The sequence below is a fragment of the Rhinolophus hipposideros genome (assembly GCF_964194185.1).
Source record: "Rhinolophus hipposideros genome assembly, chromosome: 19".
In the NCBI taxonomy this organism is placed as follows: domain Eukaryota; kingdom Metazoa; phylum Chordata; class Mammalia; order Chiroptera; family Rhinolophidae; genus Rhinolophus; species Rhinolophus hipposideros.
This window is the reverse complement of record NC_138065.1, coordinates 29,876,646-29,901,548: the sequence shown is the minus strand read 5'-3', so window position 1 is coordinate 29,901,548 and position 24,903 is coordinate 29,876,646. Positions and strand designations below refer to the sequence as shown.

The 24,903-nt window shown below is 48.5% G+C and overlaps 1 protein-coding gene across 4 annotated transcripts in view; it reads left to right on the top strand.

The window, feature by feature from the left end:
• The first annotated feature begins 832 nt into the window (after window positions 1-832).
• PIK3C2B (phosphatidylinositol-4-phosphate 3-kinase catalytic subunit type 2 beta) overlaps window positions 833-24,903 on the top strand; it is a 63,997-nt gene continuing 39,926 nt past the window's right edge. For all 4 annotated transcript variants that reach the window (XM_081026895.1, XM_081026896.1, XM_081026897.1 and 1 more), the window contains exons 1-2: window positions 833-1,235; window positions 21,570-22,586. In XM_081026895.1, coding sequence (XP_080883021.1) covers window positions 21,657-22,586 — 930 coding nt within the window. In that variant the 5' untranslated portion in view covers window positions 833-1,235; window positions 21,570-21,656. The remainder of the gene's footprint in view (window positions 1,236-21,569; window positions 22,587-24,903) is intronic.

The following is a 24,903-nucleotide window of genomic DNA, read 5'->3' as shown; positions in this document are numbered from 1 at the left end:
AGAGGCTCTAGGAAAATTCTAGAGACAAGCGCTCAAAGAAAGGTACTTACTTAAGAGTCGAAATGTTAAATATAACATACTCTTTAAAAGTTTTTACCCCCTACCATATAGTTGGGTTGGAGGACCTGTCACTTACCCTACCCCCTCAGGTTGTTGATTGCTATTCTTTGGGGGTCTGGTCCGACCCACTTGGGCGAATAGAAAAACCAAGGAGGCTGAGTGTGCCAAGCGCTGAGACAGATTCCCCCAACCCCGACCTCGGACCTCGAGTAGGAGTTCTTTCCGGCATCGCTGTCCTAACCACCGGGGTTGGGGGTGTGTGGAGCGGTGAAATTCCTCACACCGATAACAGGACCTCAAAACTCTGTCATTTCCAGCAGAAGGACTTAGCATTTTATTTGACACAGCGCAAAGGGAAAAGCAGTGCCCATCTGCAAAAAACCTCACCCAAGTGGGAAGTGGGAATCTTGGCTCTTGGATTTCCCAAGCAAAACTTGCAATGGGCGCGTTTCTCCTCCCGGCGCCCATGCGGGGAGGGAGGGAGGGAGTCGGAGGGGAGGAGGGCTAGAGGCGAGGGAGGAGAGTGGGGGAGGGGAGGAGAGGATGAGGTGGAGGGGAGCGTGGGGAGAAGAGTATGGGAGTGGGGGAGGGGCAGGGAGGGGAGGGGCGAGGGTGAAGGGAGGATGGGAAAGGTAGAGGAGAGAAGGAGGTGGAGGGGAGGGAAGGGGAGGAAAGAGTAGGAAAGCGGGGGAGGGGAAGGCAGGGGAGGGGCGGGGAGGAGAGGGGAGGGATGGAAAGCCTTCAGAGCTGCTGGTCCGCCCCGCCCCTCGCTGGGGCTCGGAGGGGTCGGCGCTGGAGCGGAGGCCGGGGCTGGCGCGCCGCGGCCGCGTGTCCTGCGCTGGCGGGCAGGTCTGGCCCCATCGCGTCGCGGTGCAGTGCGCCGGGTTCCCGGGAGATGGCCTCGCGCCTGTCGCCCGCTGCTCCGGCTATTGTCTCACGCGGGGTTGTTTGACTGCGGGCTGCGCACGCTCTCAGCAGAGAGGACTTTCTTTCCCCGGAGCTGGTCCCGGCGCCCCTTCCTGCCTCCCAGCTGCTCCTGAGCTCAGAGCCCGGAGAGGGCGCGGCGCCGAGGGGCGGTAGCAGCCGGCTGGCGAAGGGCCGAAGACGCGGGGAGCTGTGGGGCCGGTCGCCCCCGTCGCGGCCGGGTCTCGCAAGAGAGCCCGTGGGGAGCACAGGTAGGACGCGCGTCCGGTCGAGAACGTCGTCTCTAGGGCTGCAGATGGCCCGGCGTGGAGGGAGCGGCGGTCAAGGGACTGTCCCACCAACATGGCAACGGCCGAGGCTCAACAATGGCAGGAGCCGAGGGTGCCGAGCGGCAGGCGTCGTGGGGGCGACAGCTCCGGCCGCAGCGCGAAGCAGGTTGCCGACCCCCACCGCCAACACGCTCCAGCAGTTTCGGGGCGTCTCGAGCCCCCGGGACCTCTTTCTCCACCCCTTTCCCTCTAAACACACTTTCTGCTAGGTGATCTGAGCCAATCAATGGTTTTGGGGTTTGTTTGTTTAATATAGGAAATAAAAAGCAAAACCTGCTGTGAAGTGGGGTGGTGCTTTCTCGCGCGGTGGGTGAAAAGTCAGCATCTAGCCTAGGAAATATATACATTTTTTTCAGTCAAACGGTTGTAGACTTGGCGTTTCCCTTATAAGGATACTGGAGCAAAAGGAGAAAGCCTGGGAGAGGGAGAGGGACCCTCAGGCCCGAGTTCCCGGCCCTCGGGGGAGGCGCTGCTCTCCTGGTCTGTACTTGTCTCTCATTTTAAGCTCCAGACAGCTGTGGCTTTGATGCCGGGGAGCCACCGCAGCAGCAGGAAGCCCAAGGGAGGCTGCCCAGCTGGGGTTGGGTGGGGTAGGGTAGGGAGCCCAGGGACTTGGCAGGATCCGGGGTGGTGGGAAGAGGTTACAAATGTGTGAGGTTAATGAGTGCACACACCCTCCTGCGTGTGAAGGAGCTGCCATTGCTCTTGAGCCTTCAGGCCAACCATCTCTCCCTGTATCTCCACCCCTTTGGGGGTCTTTGTGGCTTCCCTCACCTACCATTCACCCCTAGCCATGCCTGGGATGGAATCTATTGTCTCCAGCTGCCCTGATGTTTTTTTCTCTATTCCATTGGGAAATTTTGTACCCAGCATGGCACCAGATTCTTTAGCACACAGCTACCCCTGCTCCCAGAAGTGGATCAACACTGGTCCTCCTTTCTCTCTAAACTACCTGACTGTCTGGGACATGGCCAAGCAGATGTTACCAATTTGCACTGAATTCCAACCCTGTAGCAGTTGCTGAATGAAAACTTACTCTTGCCACACTGAGCCTTGGAAAGATACTGGAAGAGAAATGGCCCAGGGGGTGACAACCCCAATCCCCAAATACTCCTCTCTCCCCAAACCCAGCTATGGATCCCAGAGCAGAGCTGTTCTGAGGCTTCGGAATTGTGGCTCCTCCAGAGCCAAGCGGTCCCATCTGGGGATGTGTCCGTGGAAAAATTAAGTGTAGGCAGATTTTATAGCTCTGCCTGGCAGCCAGCATCTAAGGAGATGGTGGCTGCTTCTCCTTTGGTCTTTGAATAAGCCCAAGGTTTCATTTCCACGGCTCTGAATTTACTGCTGAACATGCATTTGTGTGTGTCTGCATCTGATCAAGCTCTCAGCCTGGCCGGAGGCAGCTTGTCCATTTCCCTCTCCCTGGAAGCACTGGTGAGGAAGGCCTCAGGCTTTTCCCTGCGGTGCTCCTTTGGGGTTGCCCAGTGGCCTGGACTGCCGGTGGTCTTTGCCATGACCCAGTGGTGCTCTAGCAGATCTTCCACACCCTGTGGGCCTTTGGTACCCGCTTTGTGGTTCCCTCAACCACCTGGACCTGGCGCTTTGCAGGTGTCTCATGTCTATGATCCTTGAGGCTGGACAGCTGTAGTCCGGCCAGCAGGGAGAAAAATGAGGGATCTCTGTTCCTTTTGGAGTTTGTAACTGGTCATAAACTTCAGGCTCCTCATGCTCCTGGGATGTGAATTTGGACATGATAATGTGGAGTAGTAGAGAAAACAGTGAGTAGGGTCAGTGTCAGGAGACCTGGCTTTGAGTCCTGGTGTGACTTATTTCCTTTCTGTGAGTATGGACAATTTGTGAACCTGTTTAAGCCTTAGTTTGCATATCTGTAAAATGGGGAAAAATAATGCCCTTGGCTCACAAGATTGTTTTAAGGATGAAATACACTGTTTACTATGAACTGAATAAAATTATGTATGCAGAAGCACTCTGAAAACTGCAGAGTATTATACAAATGTCAGTTATTCATCCTGAATTTAGCCTTAGTGACAAGGAAGGGAGAGCTGGTGGGGTGGGGGAGGGGTGGGAGGACAGGGATATGGAATCGAGAATGTTCCGGAACCTTTCCTTTCTTGCTAAGGGAAGGGAGATGTGACAACAAGAAAGTAACTCTTCCTTGGGTATTTCTCTTCAAATAGGGTTGGCAGGATGATTACTGAGAGAGAAGGAAAGACTGCTTAATGATATTTGTAGGGAATTGGGAAGAGACATATACCCTCTCAAAGGCTGACTACTATCTATAGACAGAGTAATGCTCAGCTAGCAAATGATATAATAGCTAGCACTTACCGATGTGAGCCAGCTAGTAAATGACAGAGGAGGGATTTGAAGCAGGCGGTCTCACCCTGTGCTCGTAAACCTCGATGGCACTATCAGGCAGATATTGGGTCTTGGGAGAGTAGAAAGGAGCAGCAGAGTTGTAGAATTTTTTGGTAGTGGATTCCTTGAATTGAATGCCCATGAGATGTCACCAGACTGGACATACCCTTAACTGATAAGCCCCAGTCCAGCATAGCATCTCTAATTCCCAGTTGTTTGAGGGGTGAGGCACATGTGTGTGAATTCCGTGGGTTCCTGCCTTACTGGTCTTTCTCATTCATATCCTTACCTTCAGTGTAAGAAGACCAGATAATCAAATCAAGTAATTTTGCCACCTTTTGGGCAATTCTAGTAAGAAGTTTAGGACTTGGGGGCTCTGGGATAATTGAGGCAGATCTTTTGTTTTGGCATTTCCATATGTGCTTTATTTTGTATCTGTTTTATGAAATAAAAGGAAACTGTTTTTGCATTTCCTGTGATCACACAGTGTTACAACTGGAAACGACCCTGGAGATCATTTCCATGAGAAGTCACAGGGTTACTAGCAATGTCACAATATGACCAGAAAGCATAGGAAGGGTGAGCGGGATAAAGAGAAGAGATCCAAGAAGATTCCAATTTTAGGAAATACTAAAGTTTGCCTTGCCAGGTAGAAGAAATAGATATGAGCTCTTCTTGTCTTAGGTCACAAACTAACCCTGAAACCCAATAAGAGTAATGATTGTGCCCTTCAACTATGGAGAGTGCTGTCTTTCTCTCTCTCTCTCTCTCTCTTTCTTGAGAGCTTTCCTGAAAGCAGAGCATCCGTCCCATTCCTACTTGCCATGGTGTTATGCCATCCAAAGGACTAGGAGCACTATTAAAGTGCATTTAATTCTGACCAAGAAAGGAGAGATTGTTTGCATCTTAGATATTAGGGGAATCTTGGAGAAGGCAACTATACTTTCCTAAAAAACGTTATAACCAGGGAAGTCAGATTTTCACTCTAGACTTCAAGAAGGCAGGTTTTTTGTCTTTTTGTTTTTAATGAAAAGAAAAGGTAGATACAGTTAGTTCCCTGACAAAAGACTTTGAAAGGTAGAGTGATTCGTGATTCCAGGGGTTGACAAATGCTCTGAAGTGCAATTCTTTTTTTTCTTTTTTTTAAGATTTTTTTTTTTTAATTGGGGAAGGGGTACAGGACTTTATTGGGGAACAGTGTGTACTTCCAGGCCTTTTTTCCAAGTCAAGTTGTTGTCCTTTCACTCTTAGTTGTGGAGGGTGCTCTTCAGCTTCCATCTGTTGTCCTTTCAGTCTTAGTTGTGGAGGGCGCAGCTCAGCTCCAGGTTTAGTTGCCGTTACTAGTTGCAGGGGGCGCAGCCCACCATCCCTTGTGGGAGTGGAACCGACAACCTTGTGGTTGAGAGGACGCACTCCAACCAACTGAGCCATCGGGAAGGCAGCTCAGCTCAAGGTGCCGTGTTCAATTTTTAGTTACAGGGGGCAGAGCCCACCATCCCTTGTGGGACTCGAGGAATTGAACTGGTTGAGAGCCCACTGGCCCATGTGGGAATTGAACTGGCAGCCTTTGGAGTTAGGAGCATGGAGCTCTACCCACCTGAGCCACTGGGCCGGCCCCCTGAAGTGCAATTCTGACCATGCTGTTATAGATGACCCCAGCAAGGAAGAAAAAAAGGAAGTAGCCACTTAAGCAAATAGTCAAGTACTAAGAAAGGCAAGAGGATGGCCACTGCCATTGAACATCTGGCCACCTATAGCTTTTCAAACATTATCTTCATGTTGCCATCTCCCCAACCTTGGAGGAACTGGATGATGAAGAAATTGTCTCTTCCCTCCTTTACAGTTGGGAGAACTGAGGTTTATATTAGGTTTAGATTCCAACCAAAAATTCAGAAACATGTCTAAGATTGTATAACTAATTAGAGAAGAGCTGAAGTTTGAATCTAGGCCAGGGTTTCTCCAGAACCTGTGTTCCTTCTGTGCTGCACTGAAGGGACCTGTGGGAAAAAAAAATGTCAATGAAGCCCAAGTTCTGAATGAGATGGGGCTTCCCCAAGAGCCAGATGACAACAGAAAGGGTTCTTCTTAACGTCACCTGTGGAAGAAGATATGATCACAAAGGGATATGTCTGTCAGATAATGTTTAAAAAGAACTCATTCATTTCGTTCAGCAACTGGGTTTTGAGTGCTTATTAAGGACTTGAGGTACTTTCAGCGCCTAGGATAGATAGCCTTCTAGAACTAATTGTGGAGTGGGGATGCAGACAATTAAATGGCTGTGGTGGGGGAAGTGTAGGATGCTGTGAGAACTCATGTGGGGCATTTGGGGTGGTCAGACTTCCTGGAAAAAATTAAACGTTAGCTGAGATCTGACCAATGTGCAGGAATTGGGGTGGGGGATGAAGTAAGTGGTGAAAGAGGTGAACTGAAAGTAGTTTAATCTGACCAGAGCCATTGAAGGAGTTTGCATTTTATTTTTTATTCATCCATTCATTTTAGTCACCATTCACCGGGTATGCACTGCATGTACATGACGTATCTGACCTTCTCCTAAATGCCCAGCCATGAAAAAGACAGACAAAATCTCTGTCCTCCTGGAGTTTATATTCTGGAGAATTCAGTTCACTAAAAATTAATCAAACCAAGCTTCTGTATTTTATTGACAAGCATTCTCTACTGGGAATTAGTTGTAGATATACTCTAGCTAAACTCAAGGAAAGTTTGAGAAGGACTTTGTGATATTTCTACGGATAATATAGGGTAGGTTCATTAATGGTTGGGTTGGTTAATTGTTCAACAAAAACATCTTCAGTGCCTCTTGCTCTTTCATTCTTATATTTATTCATTCATCAATTGACAGGGAGTATAAATTCAGCATATGGTTAAGTGTATGTCTCTGGGGCCAGATTCCTTGGGTTCAGAGCCTGGCTCCCCCACAAACTAGTTATTTGACCTTGGGAAAATTACATAATTTATGTGTGCTTCCATTTCCTTATGTGAAGATTGGGAAAATAATAGTATCAGGAAAAAAAGGCTGTTGTAAAAATGAACCCAGTTCATAACTGCCTAGAACAGTGCCTGATGGCGCAAGGTTCAAAATCCCAGCATGGGCCAGGGAGCTGTGTCCTACACAACTACACTGAGAAACAACAGCTTGAACTAGAGTGGCGGGGAAGAAATGGGGAGAAAAAGATTAAGGGGGGAGGTGGAAGAAAGGGGGAAAGAAGATTAATGGGCTAATGTCTATGAGTGTTTTGTAACTATAAAGCACCTACATGAATAGAATATATTTTTATTCTGATGACTAGTAGGGATAATACAAAACAATGTAAATGTAGTGGGATGCACTGAAAATTTTAGAGATGTTAGAAGAGAACAAAATGATAGTCATAGGAGATGAGAGAAGGCTCTAGTATAAGAGCAGGTATTCGTTGAGGGCAAGCGGAGTGTATTCCAGAAGGCACTAGCATGAGTGAAGGTCTCTGGGAAAACTTGGGATCAGCATTTGGGGGCATTGGGGCGGGGTGGGGGGACTGGGCTGGGACTCACTGTGGTGTGTCTTGAGTATCTGATAAGGAAGGGGAAAGACAGAGCTGTACTGCTGGAGGACGATCCTGGCAGTGGAGTGCAGGGAAGACAGACTACTTAGGAGGCTGTTTCAATCCTTCAGGTAAGAGAAAGAAATAATAATCTTTTGGTGCCTGATACTTCACTCAATAAAAGTAATCAGAAGCTTGGAAAGGAATGGACCAAGTAGAGAGAGATTGGAACAGGAAGTCTGGGGGATCTCCTTCCCCGGAGGATTTTGAGAATGGGTATGATAGACTGGATGTGGTTTAGTCTTGGAAAGAGCACTGGAGTGAGTCTGAGACTGACTTCCAGTCCCACTGCTGCCACTTACTAGCTATGTGACTCAGACATGTCATTTCTACCCTGTGGTCATTGGTTCTCTTAACTGCAAAACGGGTCCGTTTTGTGTGTTTACTCATTTGCTTGTTTTTTGCATGGCTTGGAAGGGTGAAGAAGTCTTGGGGTGTGGGAAGAGAGTGTGGGGGTGTACCAGAATAATCTCCGATGTCTGTTTGAACATTTGGTAAAACGTGATGTGCCTGGGTATATGGCAGGATGTGAAAAAGACTGAATTTTGGCCTCAAACATGTTTCAGTTTAACTCTCAATTCCATCGTTTACTAGTTGTATGACCTTGGGCAATTTACTCAGTCCTTTTCCTGTCTTCCAGTTTCCTCATTCATAAAGTAAGGCTAATAATATCTATACTTAATGATTGTTATGAGGATTAAACAAAACAATAGCTGGCACAAAATACCAAAGGAAATTAATAGGTCTGTTTTCCTTCCTTCTATTTCCGTGATGCTCCTGTTCACTTAGCACCCCCTCTCCTCTTTCCCTTTCACCAAAACACTCCAGTCACGATAGCCCTGAGGTACTAATTTGAGACTTTGTAATGGTGATTACATACATTGTAATGGTGTTTCAGCCAGATGCCTGTGGATTGTTAGCTGATAAACCCGCACATACAGTCACTCCCTGTTGCCAGCATGTCAGCTAATCCCAGCTGAGAATGGCCTCTGACTATTGCCATCTTTGTAGAGCCTGAGCGAGGGTCTCACGGGCAAGTGCCCCATGAAGATGGGGCTGCTGGAAAGAATGAGTGTGCTGCACTGTGCCAGCTGGTCCACCCCTCTGCTGAGTGTCCCCTTTGCCGGTGTAGACTTGGGCTCTCTCCCCCTTGGGATCTTCCTGTGCAAAGTGGGTCACAGGAGGTGGGAGAAAGGCATCAGGGCATGTACAGAGCAACACTGAGACTAACTTACTTGATTCCTTGCTCTACTTCCCTAACCCCTCGATCACTTACTACTTAGAAAATACATCTTCCTGACCCCTCCACGCACAGAGATGCAAAAATGGTTGTTTTAACACCATCTAAGGCATCTTGTTCCCCAGACACCAGGCCAGACATCAGTCAGGTGATACACACAGCACACAGTGTTAAGGGAACATTAAAAGAAGTGAGGAGAGTTTGAAAGGGTTGACCAGGGAAGGCTTCTAAGGATTTTGTTGAGTGAAAAGGGGAGAGAGAAAGCAGGAGGGAGAGAAAGGTGCCTCCAGTTGCACCCATGGCTTTTGAGGTCCTGTGTCAGATGGACTGGAAAATAGGGCACAGGGGTCTGGGCACTGGACCTTCCACTGGGACCGGTCCAGGGATGACCAGGCTGACTTGGGGAGTCCTGGCTGGGGTCTGGCACCGTCAGGACCCCTGCCTGTTGCTCCTTCTCAGTTTCCCCATCTAGACAATTTCCTTCCCTGTGGTTTAGGGATTCTGGACACTGAGAGACAATCTCCAGGAGGACTTCATTTCTCAGTTCTCTGTTGGGGCCCTGCTTCCCTACTGGGGTTTTTCTTTTGACGTAGGTAAACTAGAACCCCCTGGGTTCAGTGTCCTTGGCTGCCCTGAGGATATCCTTCTTGCTTGCTACCAGGAAGAGTGGAATGGAACTGTGGCTACTGGGGAAGGCCTGGTGGCTGCCTGGGTCAGGCTGGGCTAACAATAGCCAGGGCCAGAAATTGCAGGGGTTGGTGACTTAAAGGGACAGGCTGCCTGATGGGCAGCACTGTGGGTACTTGTGTTCTGGAGAGGGGCAAGAGATTTTTGGGGTTCAGGAGCTGGGACCATGAGAGGCCAGAAGAGGCATGGCTTACACAAGGAACCCACCCACCTATCTTTTAATGGATCATTCCTCTCAGCCACTAGACATTTCCCTTACCACTGCCAGAGTGGTTGAGTTGGGCACTCCTACCCTCAGACTCTGCTTTTTAAATGCAAATGTCCCTGGGACTGTCTAACACCTAGGCCTCTAACACCCCTGTGTAAATTAGTACCTGATGTTTGATGGTGTTCTGTTTGTGTGCGCTTTTTTTCTGGGCTGAAAGATGGGGGTTTCTTAAGAGCTGGTGCCCCTTTCCTTCTCCATGCTGGTCTGTGGGGACCCCAGGGCTTTTCCACTCTGCCCTGACTTAGGAAATAACTGCCCCTAAGGCCTGTCAGAGCCAGGGCAAGGACCTCCTGGGCTCTTCTGTCTAGGCTCTGGTTCCCTGGCACTCACTCCCTGATGCTCCCTGGACCTGCTCCTAGCGTGCTGGAACTGGAATGCGTACAGGAAAGGACCTGCTTTGGAAGGCCCAGAGCTGATGCCTGGAGCCAAAAGTCCCATTTCCCTTATTCTTCCTGGTTCAACTTCAGTCTACTTCTCTCAGACTTCTTTGCCAGTGACGCTAAGATTGCAACCTCATGGTGTCTAGGCTAGCTTCTTCTGTCCTCAGGGAGCTGATGACAGTGAGTGGGCTGGAGGAGGTGTGTGTGGGGGCTATAGGATGTATGGGGGTGGGGGTTGTGGGAGATATGCGGGGTATGGAGGTGTGTGCATGGGGGAGGGGCATGGGGTGTGCATGGAGTGTGGGGGGTATAATGTGGGGTGTGTGGGACAAGGTGTGGGTGTGTTTCCCATTTGTATGGTTACTATGGCTTTTGGTCCTTGCGAATGACTGCAGTCTATCAGGGATTTTCTTGATTTGGAGTGTTAGCACTCATTGAAGTTATTCTCTATTATCACGCCACATGTTTAGAGGGCTGGTTTAGGAACTGGTGGCAGAGGGACAGTGGGCAAGGCTGTGGACAGTGGTGCAGAGCCTCCCTGCCCAGCGGGAGGGGAGGAGATTGCCCTGGCCATGGTGGGGAGCAGTTCCTCAGTTCCATGGCGGTGTGCGTGGATGGCTGGCTTACCTTCTTTTGCTCAACTTCCTTTCACCCTCCTCTGAGCCAAGTAGATGGCTGTCAGCTGCCAGCAGCTCACTGCCCACACAGCGTGCCCCTGCCCACTGGCTTCCCTGCCCAGGCTGACAGGCATTCACCCCCACCCTTCCCACAGACAGCGTTACCACACTGAGCTGCTCGTCGCACCTTCTCTACTCTGTGCATAAGATCATTCTGGGGACTAATTTCCTGGGTCCTTCTGAACCCAGGGCTCTGACACATTTGTGCCAAGTGTGTACTTGTGGAGGGAACCCAGTGCTGGGGCCAAGATTGTTTCTGAGTGTCAACAACACGTGCCCTCCCCACATCAGCTGTCTGTACCCTTCTCCAGTGTGAAACAGAGGGCAACGTCAGTGACTCTTAGTGGACCTCATTCTCCTCATCTCTAACAGACAGGAAAAGAGAGACAGCCTTTCAGATGTTTAAGAAAGGTGCTACCAGAAAACAACCAAAAAATTGTTATAATTGAATGAATTGGAGACACTCTCTAAAAATCAGAGTGTTGATGCCCAGCAAAGATGTCCGTCCTTCTTTTGGAGATTGGTCTCACTGGCATTATTTGGTGCACTCTAGTTAGTCCGTCGCCTCTGCAGTTACCCTGAGATACATCCTGTCCTCTCGCCATGGGGTGGGGCCATATTTGAAGTGCCTCCTTGCAGACTCTGATGGGTTAGCTCCACCCAGCTGGTGAGGACCTGGGGTATCAGGACTGAACCTGAGCATGAGCTGGATCCACGATGCTTCTCATCTCTTCTCTCAGGTGAATCTTCCAGCCAGAGCATGTTCTGTCCTCTCTTTGGTGTCTGGGCTGGATGGCAACAGCTGTGACCTACTTTCTGGGCTGGTCTCCTCCAGGGAATTTTCCCAGCCCCCGAAGGAATCCTGGGGAACTGGATTCCACAGGGTATGAGGTGGGTAAGCTGGTCTGCAGGTTCACCTGAGGGTGACAGAGGCAGCAGTCTGGGCCTTGCAGGAGCTCTTGTTTTGCAGGAAGCAAATGGCTGTGAAGCAAAGCTGAGGCAATGAGGCAGGGAGAGCTGGTGGAGAGGCAAGGACTACACAGGGGCTGCTGTGTCTGTCCCCATCCCACACTGCACCCATTTTCTTATGTTCTTCTTTTATACTTCATGGGCCGTGCAGTACCTTCAGAGGCTAGGGTTTCCTTGATGTTGCTGTTTGAAAACGTTGGGGTTCTCTTTCTGATGTGAGTTGGGCTGGTGGGAAAGTTGTCTGTGAAGAAGTTTCCTCAGGAGTCCCCTCAGCGGGGGCCAAGATTGGTAAGGGAAGTTCATCCTGAGAGCTCCTCTTACCCCTCACCATCCTGTTTCAGTGCCTTTCTCTGGAGGGCTGAGGAAGCTGGAAGTAATTCTTTTTCTTAAAATTTTTTTTTAAATTGGGGTAAAATTGATTAATAACATAATCATAATAAATTTCAGGTGTACAACATTATAATTGAAATCTGTGTATTCTAGTGTGTGCTCACCATCAAAGTCTAGTCCCCTCCCATTACCATGTATCTGACCCCCTTTATCCTCTTTGGCCTCCCCCAACCCCCTCACGGTCAGGCAACCACCATTTTGTTATCTGTATCTAAGAGAGTTTTTTTGTTTTGTTTTGTTAGTTTGTTACTTTTTGTTTTATATTCCACATATGAATTAAATCATATGGTTTTGGTCTTTTTCTGTCTGACTTATTTCACTAATACCCTCTAGGTCCACCCATGTCATAAATGGCATATTTCATCTTTTTATGTCTGAGTAATATTCCATTATATATATGTAGCGCATCTTCTTTATTCATCTGTTGATGAACACAGGTTGTTTCCATGTCTTGGTTATTATGAATAGTACTGCAGTGAACATAGGGGTACATATATCTTTTCAAATCAATGTTTTGGATTTCTTCAGATGAATACCCAGAAAAGGAATTGCTGGGTCGTAAGGTAGTTCTATTCTTAATTTTTTGAGGAACTTCCGTACTGTTTTCCATATTGGCTGCACCAATTTACATTCCTACCCACTATGCTCTTTGGAGGATCCAGGCCAATCTGAACTAGAAGGGCTGGTTCTTGGGGCTGCAGTGGCTGAGGCCAGGCGAGGGGGAGAAAGAGGGAAGTGTGGACCAGACAGAGAGGAGATGTGGCTGCTCTGGCTCATGGGATGATTCCTGGTTTGGAGATCACACACTGCCAAGACCTTTCTTTCCTCTTCACGAAAGGTTCCAGTTAGTTGGTTGCCAACTCCTGGTCTGTGGCTCTGCCATCTAAATTGCCAGCTGTAGGAAGGAAAGTTTTGAGAGGAGCCACGAGCTGCCTCACCACTTCCACCCTTGATTTTTTTCTTACTCAGATCCTGAATCTGCAGGGCGTGTGGTGGGAGCTGTGATTTCCAGGGATTCTGTGTGTGCGGGTGTGACCAGAACCAACTACACTAATGGTTTCTGAGCCAGGACTGGGGATTTCAGGCCTCTCAATGCAAACTCAACTCGATCTAACCATGTCACACAGCCTCCACGTCCCTCTTCTCTCCTAGGAGCCAGAGAGCCCTCTACTAACTCTTGTATCTACTTTGGCTTCAAATTAGTGGAAAGTCCAGGATAGGCCCAGGGAAGAGAGAGATGGAAAGTAAGTTCCAGTAGGAAAGACTGAACTGTGTGGGGCTGCTTTACCTTGGCTAAGAGGACACTAGGGAGGGGCTGTTTGAGTGGGAAGAAAATAGGCAGTTATATCTGTCTCCCCACATTTGGAACTAAGTGAGAGCCACATAGAGGGACATAAGTGAGATAATAGAAAGACTTTGTTAGTGTGTGTGACTTAGTGATGGGCCTGACATTAAAGAAGCTTGCAGAGCTGTATAAAATGTGTAGGTTTTCAATGCAGAAGCAGGGATCACGCACGTCTATTTGAGGCGGGAGCTGGCCTACCTGACCTTCTGGATATACCTTCCTGGTGGAAGAAACGGATTCCTGGCATAGCACATGCTGACCTTTCCTGTTAGAGCTGGGGCTGTGGGAGGGAGAGGTGAAGCAGGGCAACAGATATGTAGACTGAGGTGTGGGGCGTGGGACCCTGGCTGCAAAGACAGGGGAATTTTGGGTATGGGTAAATGTGGATCTTGGGGGATGGATAGGGGTAGGGGTCCTCTCTTAAGAGAAAACTCTGGAAGCCAAAGGGATTAAGTCCTTATGGCCTCCAACCCCTTGCCCCATTCTGTTCTGAGAGGAGGTGCTTCCCTAGGGCAGTCCTATAACTGAGTCATCTTCTCTTAGTAAAAACCACTAAAAGGTGGGATGCCTGAGGCTGGGGGCTGGAAACCCTTTATTTTTCACCACTTTGAAAGCTGTCTATTTTCCCTGCCCACTGAAGATGGGCCAAGATATCTTCCCTGCTTTGTGCCCCAAGAAAGGGATTGAATTATTTATGGATATGTCTCTCACCTTTGCTAGGATGTGAGCTCTCTGGAATCATGCCACGGTCATCTGAATACTTCTAAGTCTGGCATGACACCTGGCAGTAGCTGTTACTCAGCACCCATTGGGATACAGTTCTGTGGCTCAGGATATGGGGAGAAGATGACACAGACCCATTAGGCTGTCCCCAGCAGAGCAGCTCTGATACAGTACCCTCTAGCAAGACAGCAGGAAGCCCTGTCCACTCTCCTCCCCCAGCTGGGATCAGTGCTGGCCCCTAGGCCCTCCCTCTCTGGCACAGGGACTAGGCAGAGCCAGCTCACTGGAGGGAGTGCCCTCTTCTTTCTTTCCACCCTTTGACTCTGAAGCATTGTGTGGCTCGGCCCTGACCCCATTTCCTCTCCTGCAGGCCTTCAGCCACCTGTTGGCAGTTGTGTAGATTGAGTTTGGTGCCTGCTGCAGCTTAGGCGACCTGCTCAGCCTTAACCATGTCCTCTTTCTTTACCAGCTGACTGCCTGGTGCTTTTGGGGTCCCCGTCCACAGTTTCCTCTGAAACCCTAGTTTGTGGGTCAAACCTGGCTGCACATTTGAATCTCCTGAAGGGCTTAGAAACATTCAGAGTCTAAGGACTCACTCTACTGAATCAGAGAGGGGCCAGGAATTTATATGTTTGAAAAACTTCCCAGATGACAGACAATTGAGAACATTTGAATGTGGACTACATATTAAATAATGTGATTGTGTCAATGTTAAATTTTGTGGGTGGCATTGTATTTATATAGGAGAGTATCCTAATTCTTTTTGTTTTCCCCTTTCTTCCACCTCCCCCACCCCCGCCCCACACATTCCAGTTCAAGCCATTGTTTCTCAGTCTAGTTGTGTAGGACACAGCTCCCTGGCCCATGCCGGTATTATGAGCCTCCCCCCCCCCCGCTCCGGGCTGAGGCAGTTGGTTGCCAGTCGTTGGTTGGCTGCTCACAGCAGCTCTCGCCGGCTGCCGGCCACTCACGCTGGCCACCGGCCGCTCATGGCAGCACACAGTAGCCCACGGAAGCACACAGCAGCCAGCAGCAGCTCACGCCAGCCTCCGACTGCTCCTGGCAGCCCAGCCCCTGGAAGAGCCTTTGTTCACAGTCTTAGCTGTAGAGGGCACAGCTCACTGGCCCATGTGGGAATCGAACTGGCAACCTTTGCGTTAGGAGCATGGTGCTCCAACCACCTGGGCCACCAGGCCAGCCCCATATCCTATTTCTTAACTAATTCAGGCAGAAGTCTTTAGAGGTGAAATGTTTGTATCTTATTTTCAAATGGTTAAGTGGAAAGAATGCGCAAATGTGGGGAAATGTTAAGTGGTGTATGCAGGCGGTGAAAGGAAACTGGCCAATATGACCTTTCAGGTGATTTCCATCTGCTCTGAGATGGACACTAGAGAACACAGCCAGGGCCACCAAGTTGCACAACTCCAAGGGATGCCATTCATGTGATTTTCTTTGTTGTGGTCAGGGGTGTCATTCACACAGAACACGTGTGGGTGCTCCCTGGGGTTTGTGACACAGTGGTACTGGCCCCAGCCATCTCTTCCTGGATGGGCTGCAGAGTAGCAGAGACCCAGGCTCTCACCCACGCCACCTCTTTCTTGGGACCTACATGGATATTTGCTTTCTTACAGAATCCCTAGCAGCCCTCGAGGACTAAGGGAACAGAGCAGTTTCTAATTTGTCAGCCCAGCAGAGGCTGGCAGAGAGGGAACTGAACTAGGGAAGGGGGAGACAGGAAACATGAGATGCTTAATCCTGAAATACTTTGTGCCTTGTCCCTCCTCCCGGAAAATGAAATTTGGCCTTGAGTTCTCACTAGCTCTAGGTTGTTAGGACTGGTTACTCCTGGCCTTTCCTTTTTCCCTTTCTGATTTTCCCTGTGCCTGGCTGTGGTTGCTCTGGTACACTTCACTTTAGCGGTGGCTCTCCTGGTCCTGGAGGTATGCTGCTTGTCCTGCGTCCTCACCAGGGATCCCTCAGCATCAGAGTGAGCCAAGAATGGAGATTGTGGGAGGAGCAGCTGCCAGCGTGGCCCCAAGCGTGAGCTCAGGCAGCAGGCTGGGTCTCCTTCCCTGCATGGCTGACAGTCTTGTGGTGTCCTAGTCAGGAGCTAGAGGAACGGTGGTTCTGTTGCAGGAAAAGAGGGTCTACTCTTGCCTCTGCTCTATCTCTATTAGAGAGGAGTAGCTCAGTTTTACTCTGAATTCTAGTCTAGGAAGAACCTCAGGAGCTGGGCCTGCTGGATCTCCCTTGGGCTTTTCTTCTCTTCCCTCCTGGGGCTAAGGAGGGGCTATGCTGGGGTTTGACCTTGGAGTCCTCTGAGGAATTTGCCTGCAGGGATTTATTTAGTAGGTCAGAATCAAAGACTCCCAGAGCTGGCAGGCACTTAATGTGGTGGTCTTGTTTATCCACCCCCCTGCCTTTACAGATGCCAAACCTGGCCTAGTAGATACCCAGCCCTGTGCTTGAAGGACCCCAAGGATGGACACCACCTGCTTTATGTCTAAACATTCTCACCCCCAGAAAACTCTGTCCTTATATATCCCAGTTCAAGTACATTTTTTGTCAGTGGAAATGAGGTGAATTTGGAACTAGAGGAGCTTAATGCGGGTGACAGATCCATACACATTTAATTTTGAATAAAATATTTTGAGGCTATGTTTGACGTATGTACAGGTTGCTATTGGGAGCATAAAGAATGGGCCCTTCACTCAATCTGGGGGTTCAGAGGAAAGCTTTCTGAAGAACATGGTGTCTGGTCAAAGTCTTAGAAGTTTGAGTTTGAGTCGCAAGGACATGAGAAGGACATGCCCAGGAGAAAGAACAAAATCACAGAGGCATCAAATACATGGTAATGAATGGTTGGAGATGAGAGGGAGATGTGGGTGTGATAAAGGCCTTGTAAAGGAATTAAATGGAGAGCCTTTGAAGGGGTTTAATCTGGAGTGAGACGATCAGATTTATATTTTAGAAAGAGCCCTCTGGCTGCTCTGTGGAGAAAGCCTTAAAGAGGGAAGATTAGTAAGAGGAAGAACTGTTAGAGGCCATTGTAATCGCCCAGGTGAGAGAAGATAAGGGTTTAATTAGGACAGCTGCAGTTAGGATAGAAGGAAGGACTGACTAGATTTGGGAATTATTAAAAAGGAAAAGTTGGTAGGCCTCAGTGACTGCATGTGGGGTGAAAGGAAGGAGGAATTCAGGACGACTATAGGAGAAATTTTGGGGAGGAAAGAAGGTGATTTTTCAGTTTGAGACGCTTGGGGTGGGCATATAAACCTGAGGGGAGCTACATATTTGGAATCAACATGTGAGTGGTATGAAGATGGAACAAATGAGGTTGCCCGAGCAGAGGGTGTCGTTGTGAACAGCAGGCTGAGAATGGAATCCTGAGCCAACACCAGTGTTGTAGGGTGGACAAAGGAAGAGGAGAACAAAGAAGGACATATAGAACAACAGACAAGGAAACAAAAAATTGTCATGGAGGCCAGGGTGGAGGGTTTAAGGAAGAAGGGAATGGTCTGTAGAGCCAAATGCAACAGCCATGTTCGAGCAGACAGAATTACTTACAGAATTGGGAGGCTGGGGCATTGTTGCTGGGGCAGTTTTCCAGGAACGTAGGGGGCAGAAGACAGGTGACACTGAGTGGAAGAGTAAATAAGAAGGGAGAATTGGGAAACTGGCTGATTAGGGAAGGAAGAACAGAGAGGGTATTAGCTAGAGGATGAAAAATCAAGGGAAGGTGCTTAGGGTATAGGGTTCTCTCTCTCTGTCTCTCTCTCTCTCTCTCTCTTCCCCCACTTTCTTCTTTCCTTCTTTCGTTCCTTTCCTCTCTTTCTTTGCTCTCTTCCTTGCTCTTCTTTTGCTAGAAAAAGCTTGAACAAGTTTATGTGCTGAAGAGAGACCAGGTAAGGGAAGAGGGAAAATTTGCGGAGAATCATCGTGACGGAGATCCAGTGGATGGGGGCAAGAGCACAGAGGGTCGTTCAGCTTCCCCTGAGACCCAAGAGGTAGAAAGAGGCTAAATGCAAGTGTGGACAAGTTAGTATTGGACAGAGGCAGGACGCTGAGATTCTTCCCAATGGCCTCAATTTTCCTCTTCACAATGGTGCGTGGCTAAGGTACCCCTTACCACTCTGCTTATCCCAGCTCAGGGCTGAAAGTCCACAGTTGTTCTCTGGATCAAAAGGCTTAAACTCAGTCCAACTTTGAGCATTTATCTAGTGTCTGCTATCTAAGGTACTAAGTTTTCTGGGACCAGTTTTCCAGCTCTGGGCAGCTAAGTTCTGAGTATGCTCATCCCATTCCTTTGCATTTCAAATAGCAAGACACTGCCTCTTACCTTCTGCAGATAAAAAATAATCTGTAAAAAGCTGTTAAGGGATAGAGAAACTCAACAGGCAGAGAAATCAGCAGAGTGCTTCGTGCGCCCTGAGGTTGGGCTTGGGCTAGTTGGTCTTTGGGAAACTACTTCCTCAAACTCACTGAGCCAGCTCTGGCCCTTCAGGGTTCTGTGCTTGTGCCTGACCAATGAATGGGGTCCTGGGGGATAGTGGGGGGCACCTTGGGTGATAGTGGGGATAGAAGGGATACCCTTCTTCTAACTCATTTTGGATCTGATGGAACTTGCCAACCAAAAATCTATCTGAACCTTTTTCCTATTGTTGTTTTCAACTTTCTAATCAGGAGGAAGACTATGCTTTGTATATTTGTTACTTTTTGATAATTTCATGAAATTGTGAACTTCTCACCTGTTGGCACTAAGGGTCAGGGGTGACTACTTCACACTCACCTCCCCCAAGCTAATCTGAAACACACGGATAGCCGGTCCTCAAATAAACATCATTTTGTTATAAGTTGATGAAAAAATAAAATACATTTCCAGCCGGGGCCACTGCCTGTGGAATTTGCACGTTCTCCCCACATCTGTGTGCGTTTTCTCTGGGGACTCTGGTTTCCTCCCACATTCTAAACTATGCACGTTAGGTGACTCAGCGTGTCTCGGTTGTTCGAGTCTAAGTGAATGTGGTGTGTGTGAGTGCACCTGCGATGGAAGGGTGTCTTGTGCAGGGTGGGGTACCACCTTTCACCCTTAGCTCTCTGGAGAGGCTCTGGTCACCCATGACCCTGAACTGGAATAAGCAGGTTGGAAAACAGTTATCTCTCTTGTTTTTATTCATCTTTCTTAAATGTATGGATAGCTCACATTTATTTCAATGTTTAATATTAGAAGTATTTGGGGTCTTTATTTTGAAGTTTGGTGATGTTTTTGTGACCAGAAATATGCCCTAGGAACTTAACTCTTATTTGTATCAATTAGCCTTTGGTGCAATAGGTCTCGTTAAACATTGTTTCATTTAAAGTGGCAGTTTCCAAGAACCTGTCAATGACTTTAGGTGAGGACTAACTGTGTAGGTAGGCATAGGCCGGTGGTTCTCAGTTATAAACTAGAATCTCCTGGGGGAGTTTTTAAAAATAGCACTACCCTACCGCAGACCAATTAAATCAGAATCTCTCCAGAGAAGCTGGGCATTCATCCTTTTACTTTTAAAAAGTTCCCCTAGTGTTTCTAATGTGCAGCCAGGGTTGGGAACCACTGAGTCAGGATAACCTTGTCATTACAACCATTTGTTCAGTGTTTTTTTCATGTCATAGCTTCTAAAGAAAAGTGCCAACACTGGAGTAAATGAAGGGGACTGCTTGCAGCCAGAGGCAGCTGGCCTGGGAGAGGCTCTTGTCACCCATGACCTTTGCCTGGCTTCCTGATGGCCTAGGGGGAAAAAACAATCAGCATTTTGGCACAGCTGTAATTCATCAAGCACCCGGGTCTCACCTGTTGGCAAGCTTTATTTAATTGCTGATATTGGTGTATTCCGGGAGGATCTTTGTACAATCTGAGTAATTGTAAGGTCTATTTCATAGAGCTCTATTATACTTTACAGCTTTAGTGAGGTATAGTGACAGCTTTAGTGACGTGTAACAAACTGTACAGCTTTAAAGTACAGCTTTAAGTGACTGTAACTTACAGTTTAAGTAATAAACTGTAAATGTCTAAAGTGTACAATTTGATGTCTTGACTTTTGTATATACCTGTGAAACCATTACTGCAACCTAGATAATGAACATACTCATCATCCCCAAAAGTCCCCTTTATAATGCATCCTTCTTTCTACCCCTTCCCAGAAAACCACTGATCTGCTTTTTTTGTCACTGTAGATTAGTTTTCATCTTCCAGAATTTTACATAAATGGAATCCTATATATTCATATTCTTTTGGCTTCTTTTACTCAAATCTTTCTTTAAAAGATTTTATTGGGGAAGGGGAACAGAACTTTATTGGGGAACAGTGTGTACTTCCAGGCCTTTTTTCCAAGTCAAGTTGTTGTCCTTTCAATCTCAGTTGTGGAGGGTGCAGCTCAGCTCCAGGTCCAGTTGCCATTGTTAGTTGCAGGGGGCACAGCCCACTGTCCCTTGCGGGACTCAAGGAGTTGAACTGGCAACATTGTGGTTGAGAGCCCACTGGCCCATGTGGGAATCGAACCGGCAGCCTTTGGAGTTAGGAGCATGGAGCTCCAACCTCCTGAGCCACCGGGCCAGCCCCTCAGCATAGTTATTTTAAGATTCATTTGTGTTGTTGCATGTGTCAATAATTCATTTCTTTTTGTTACTGAGCAGTGTTCACTTGTGTGGACATAACACATTTTTTTATTCATTCACCTGTTGGTGAACATTTGCGTTAGTTTTTTTAATTGAAGTTTATTGGGGTGGCAATTGTTAGTAAAGTTACATAGATTTCAGGTGTACAATTGTGTAATATATCACCTATATATCACATTGTGTGGTCACCACCCAGAGTGAGTTCTCTTTGCATCACCATATATTGGTACTTACAGTTTTTAGATATTATATGTATGGCAGCTATGAATAGTCATGTACAAATCTTTGTGTGGACATGTGCTTTCATTTTCTTGGGTTAGGGGCAGGACATAGCTGAGTCATATGGTATGTGGATATTTACCTTTTCAAGACGCTGCCTGTGTTCCAAAATGGTTGTGCCATTTCACATTGCCCACCAGCAGCATTGGGGAGCTGTCCTCTCTAAACTGAAGAATCTTGTTTCTGTCTTCTCCTCTTGGCTGATGCCAGGTACCTCCTTCTTTTCTTGGGGTATGTGTGAAAGAGATCAGGATGGGAATTAGAGACCAGAGGTGGAGACATGTATAGATGAGTGGAAGGGTAGATGGCTGTAATAGATAAATAAAGTTGTCTTGGTAGCTGTTTTTCCTCCATCATTCTGTTTCTTTTCATCTGTTGTAGGTGCTCAAAAAACAGGCAGTAGGGGCGGCCGGTTAGTTCAGTTGGTTAGAGAACGGTGCTCTTAACAACAAGAGATCCCTGTATGGGCCACTGTGAGCTGCACCCTCCACTAGATTAAAACAATTACTTGATACTTGACTTGGAGCTGATGGGTCCTGGAGAAACACGCTTAATAAAAAAAAAAAAGAAAAAAGAAACATGGCCCAGATCATGTCACCAAAGTCAGATTATTAATACTTCTCTTTTTGTGACTGAATGATTGATATTTTTACCTGTCACCTGCAGGTGCCCAGACACCATGCCACAACCCTGCAGACCTGACATTGGCAGAAAGTAAAAGACTTCCTTGGGTCCTCCACTCCCATCCTCACCATGTCTTCGACTCAGGGCAGTGGGGAACACTGGAAGTCCCTGGAGTCAGTGGGCATCAGCCACAAGGAGCTGGCCATGGCCGAAGCCTTGCAGATGGAGTATGATGCTCTCTCCCGGCTTCGGCACGACAAGGAGGAAAGCAGAACCAAGCAGAACACAGACCCCTCTCTCATCAGCTGGGATGAGCCCGTCCTGGATTCATACAGCAAGCCGGCAGGAAGGCAGAAGGACCTCAAGCTCCTACGCGGTCTTTCTGGCTCTGATCCTACCCTCAATTACAACTCACTCTCCCCACAGGAAGGGCTGCTCAAACACTCTACCTCCCAGTGCTCCCAGCCTGGCCCAGATCCCTGGCCCAAAGGCTCCCTGGCTAGAGACTATCTCTACATTTTTGATGGTTCAGATGGGGGGCTCTCTTTGTCCCCAGGACTGGGGGACATAGATGACTCTTCTAAGAAACTGTCCCCACCTCCTTTGCCTCCCCGAGTCTCTATCTGGGACACCCCTCCTCTGCCTCCTAGAAAGGGATCCTCTTCATCCTCTAAGATCTCCCAGCCCAATGACATTAACACTTTCTCATTGGTCGAACAGCCTCCAGGCAAATTGCTAGGGCGTCAGATCCTAGAAGAAGAGGAGCTGGGAGGTGGGGGTACGGGACGCGTACTGGGGTCTGTGGATTATGATGGTATCAATGATGCAATTACACGGCTCAACCTGAAGTCAACCTATGATGCAGAGATATTGCGGGATGTCACCAGGGGCTGGAAGGAGGGCCGGGGGCCCCTGGGTCTTGGGAAGGATGCTCCTGGAAAGCCTGTGGCCAGGAGCAAGACCATGCCTCCCCAGGTACCGCCCCGCACCTACAGCTCCCGCTATGCCAACCGAAAAAATGTGACACCTGGCAAGAACCACCGGATTTCCGCTGCTTCGGTAAGGACCTTATTGTGTTTCTTCTGTCCTCCTTTCCTCATGTCATTCAGAAACAGAATAGTCCCTCTTTCTTCTTTGTTGTTCCAAATCTGCTATGTACTCATCCCTTTAGTCCTCTCCTCCCCTCTGCTTCTGCTTTCGGGCGCCTGGGTCCTGGTGGGGGAGAGGAAAAGGGACACCTGAGAGACATGACTCCTTTCCAGGACTGAGTTTTGTGCACCTTAAATATTTTGTGTGTCTTCTGGGGGCAGGTATTTTAGAATCCCAATTCCTAGTGTGTGTGTTCACTTCATGATGTCAGGACTGAACTGGGGTACGGGACTCATTGCTGACTGTGGCCGAATGGCCGTGTAGACTGGAGCGTTGTGGCTTCCGCTTTCTGACTTTCTGCTCTGCCAAAAGTGCTGCATGGTGATGAGGTTCAATCATGTTACCATCGTTGTGTGCTTACCGAATACCAGACCCAGGTCCGGACCCTTCAGCGACGCTGCCTGATGGTCCAAGGCACAAACAAAGCCCTGGTCTCTCTCGTTCCCAGGCTGGCTTTTTCTCATTCTCTCTGACTCTCTCTCTCTCTGTCTCTCTCTCTTTCTGTCTCTTTCCTTCTGTCCTTCTTTCTCCCTCTGTCTCTCTCTCCTCTCTCTCTATGTCTCTCCGTGTCTTCGTGTCTATCTCCCTTTCTCTCTTTCTCTCCTTTATTATGGTAAAATTAATACATAACATTGAATTTGCCATCTTAACCAATTTTAAGAATAGTGTAGTGGCATTAAGTGCATTCACATTGTTCTGTGACTATCACTACCATTTATCTCTTCTTCACATCAAAAATATTTAGAAAAATATGTAGCGTGACAATAATTTTACCTTTATCAGTACATAATATAAAATAACAAAGTAATTATAAAGAAGCACAGGGTGGTTTCCAGGGCAGCTTTGATGTTTCTTCTGGTGTAAAAAGTGCCAGCAGCATCTCCATGGGTGGGACCTAAAGATTGCTTTCTGTTTTCCCCTTGGGCCCTGGAAGCCCTGGCCCTAGGAGTCAGGAGACACCCCTGTGGCTGAATGTAGGAAGATCATTCACTTCATTCCATCCTTGCTTCCTCCTTATCCATTGTCTAAGGGGCACTGGGGCTTTCCTAACTGGTATCCCAGCAATTGGGATCCTTCACAACTCTGGAAAAGCCACACGGTCCTTCCTTCCTGTGCTTCTGCTGATAGAGCCCCCAAAGCAGCTTCAGCTCCTCGGATAAGTCACAGCTGTAGAGCTCAGGGCTTTTTAAAGGCCCTGCTCTGAGAGGTGGGGCTGTTCCCGCTATTTATAGGGACAGGGAGAGTCTTATTCCAAGCTCCAGAGTTCCTCGCACAGAGCTGGGCCTGCTCCCTGGGTCCTGCAAACCCTGGTAGGTGGTCATCTCTGTCACTCCCTCTCTCTCCTCCTCCCCCTACTCTTTCACCTTTCCTCCATCCCCTGTTTGTCATCAGAGTTCTGAGAGGGAGATCGGTCCAGAGTCTCCTTGAAGAAGCTAGGGCAAAGCACAAAGCTCTTGCCCATTCTTAGGGGGGAAATGCGGCCTTGGTCTTCCCCGCCTCAACTTGGAGCAGGGGCCCATCTCACTGGGCAGGGGAACCCCTCGGGCTCTCGGCCTGTACCACCACCCCGCCTTCGTCGGGCTGCCAGCCGGAGGGACCCACCTTACCCCAGGCCTGCGGAGCCAGCTCTGGAAATGGTTGGCTCCAAATATCAGCTTGGTACCCCTGCTGCCAGCCTCTGCCCGGCAGACTCCCCCAGCCAGTACCGGGCGATGCTACCAGGGCCTGCCAGCAGGGCAAACGTAAGTGGCTTTTGTTTTCTTATGGATCCAGGAAGTGGTACTGATAGGGCATGAAAATGGCCTTCAGTAGCTACTCTGTTCCCTCCCTGCCCCCACTCTGTCTCTCTGTCTTAGTTCTGTTGCTCTGTCTCTCTCACTCTCACTTTTGTGGGTTAATTGCTGACAGTGGTACTATTGTTTTGACTGGGACACAGGCATGAACTTGGCAGAGCCAGGGCCTCACATGCCAACTGCCCCATTGCTGCCCTCCCCTCTTTACACTCCCTCCCTGCTCACCCAGGGAGCAAGGCTAATGGGAGAGGGTCACTCAGAGGAAACACTGGCTATTCAAATGAGGAGCTCAGTGGTGCCCTCTGCCTGAGGGGCGGGGAGGACATGAGAATAGCCAGAGGGAGAACGAGAGGTGAGGCATTGCTGTGTGTATGTGCAGACCTAAGGTTTGGGCTCCCGGAAGCAGCTGTTAACACTGCCTGCCTGCCAGCACT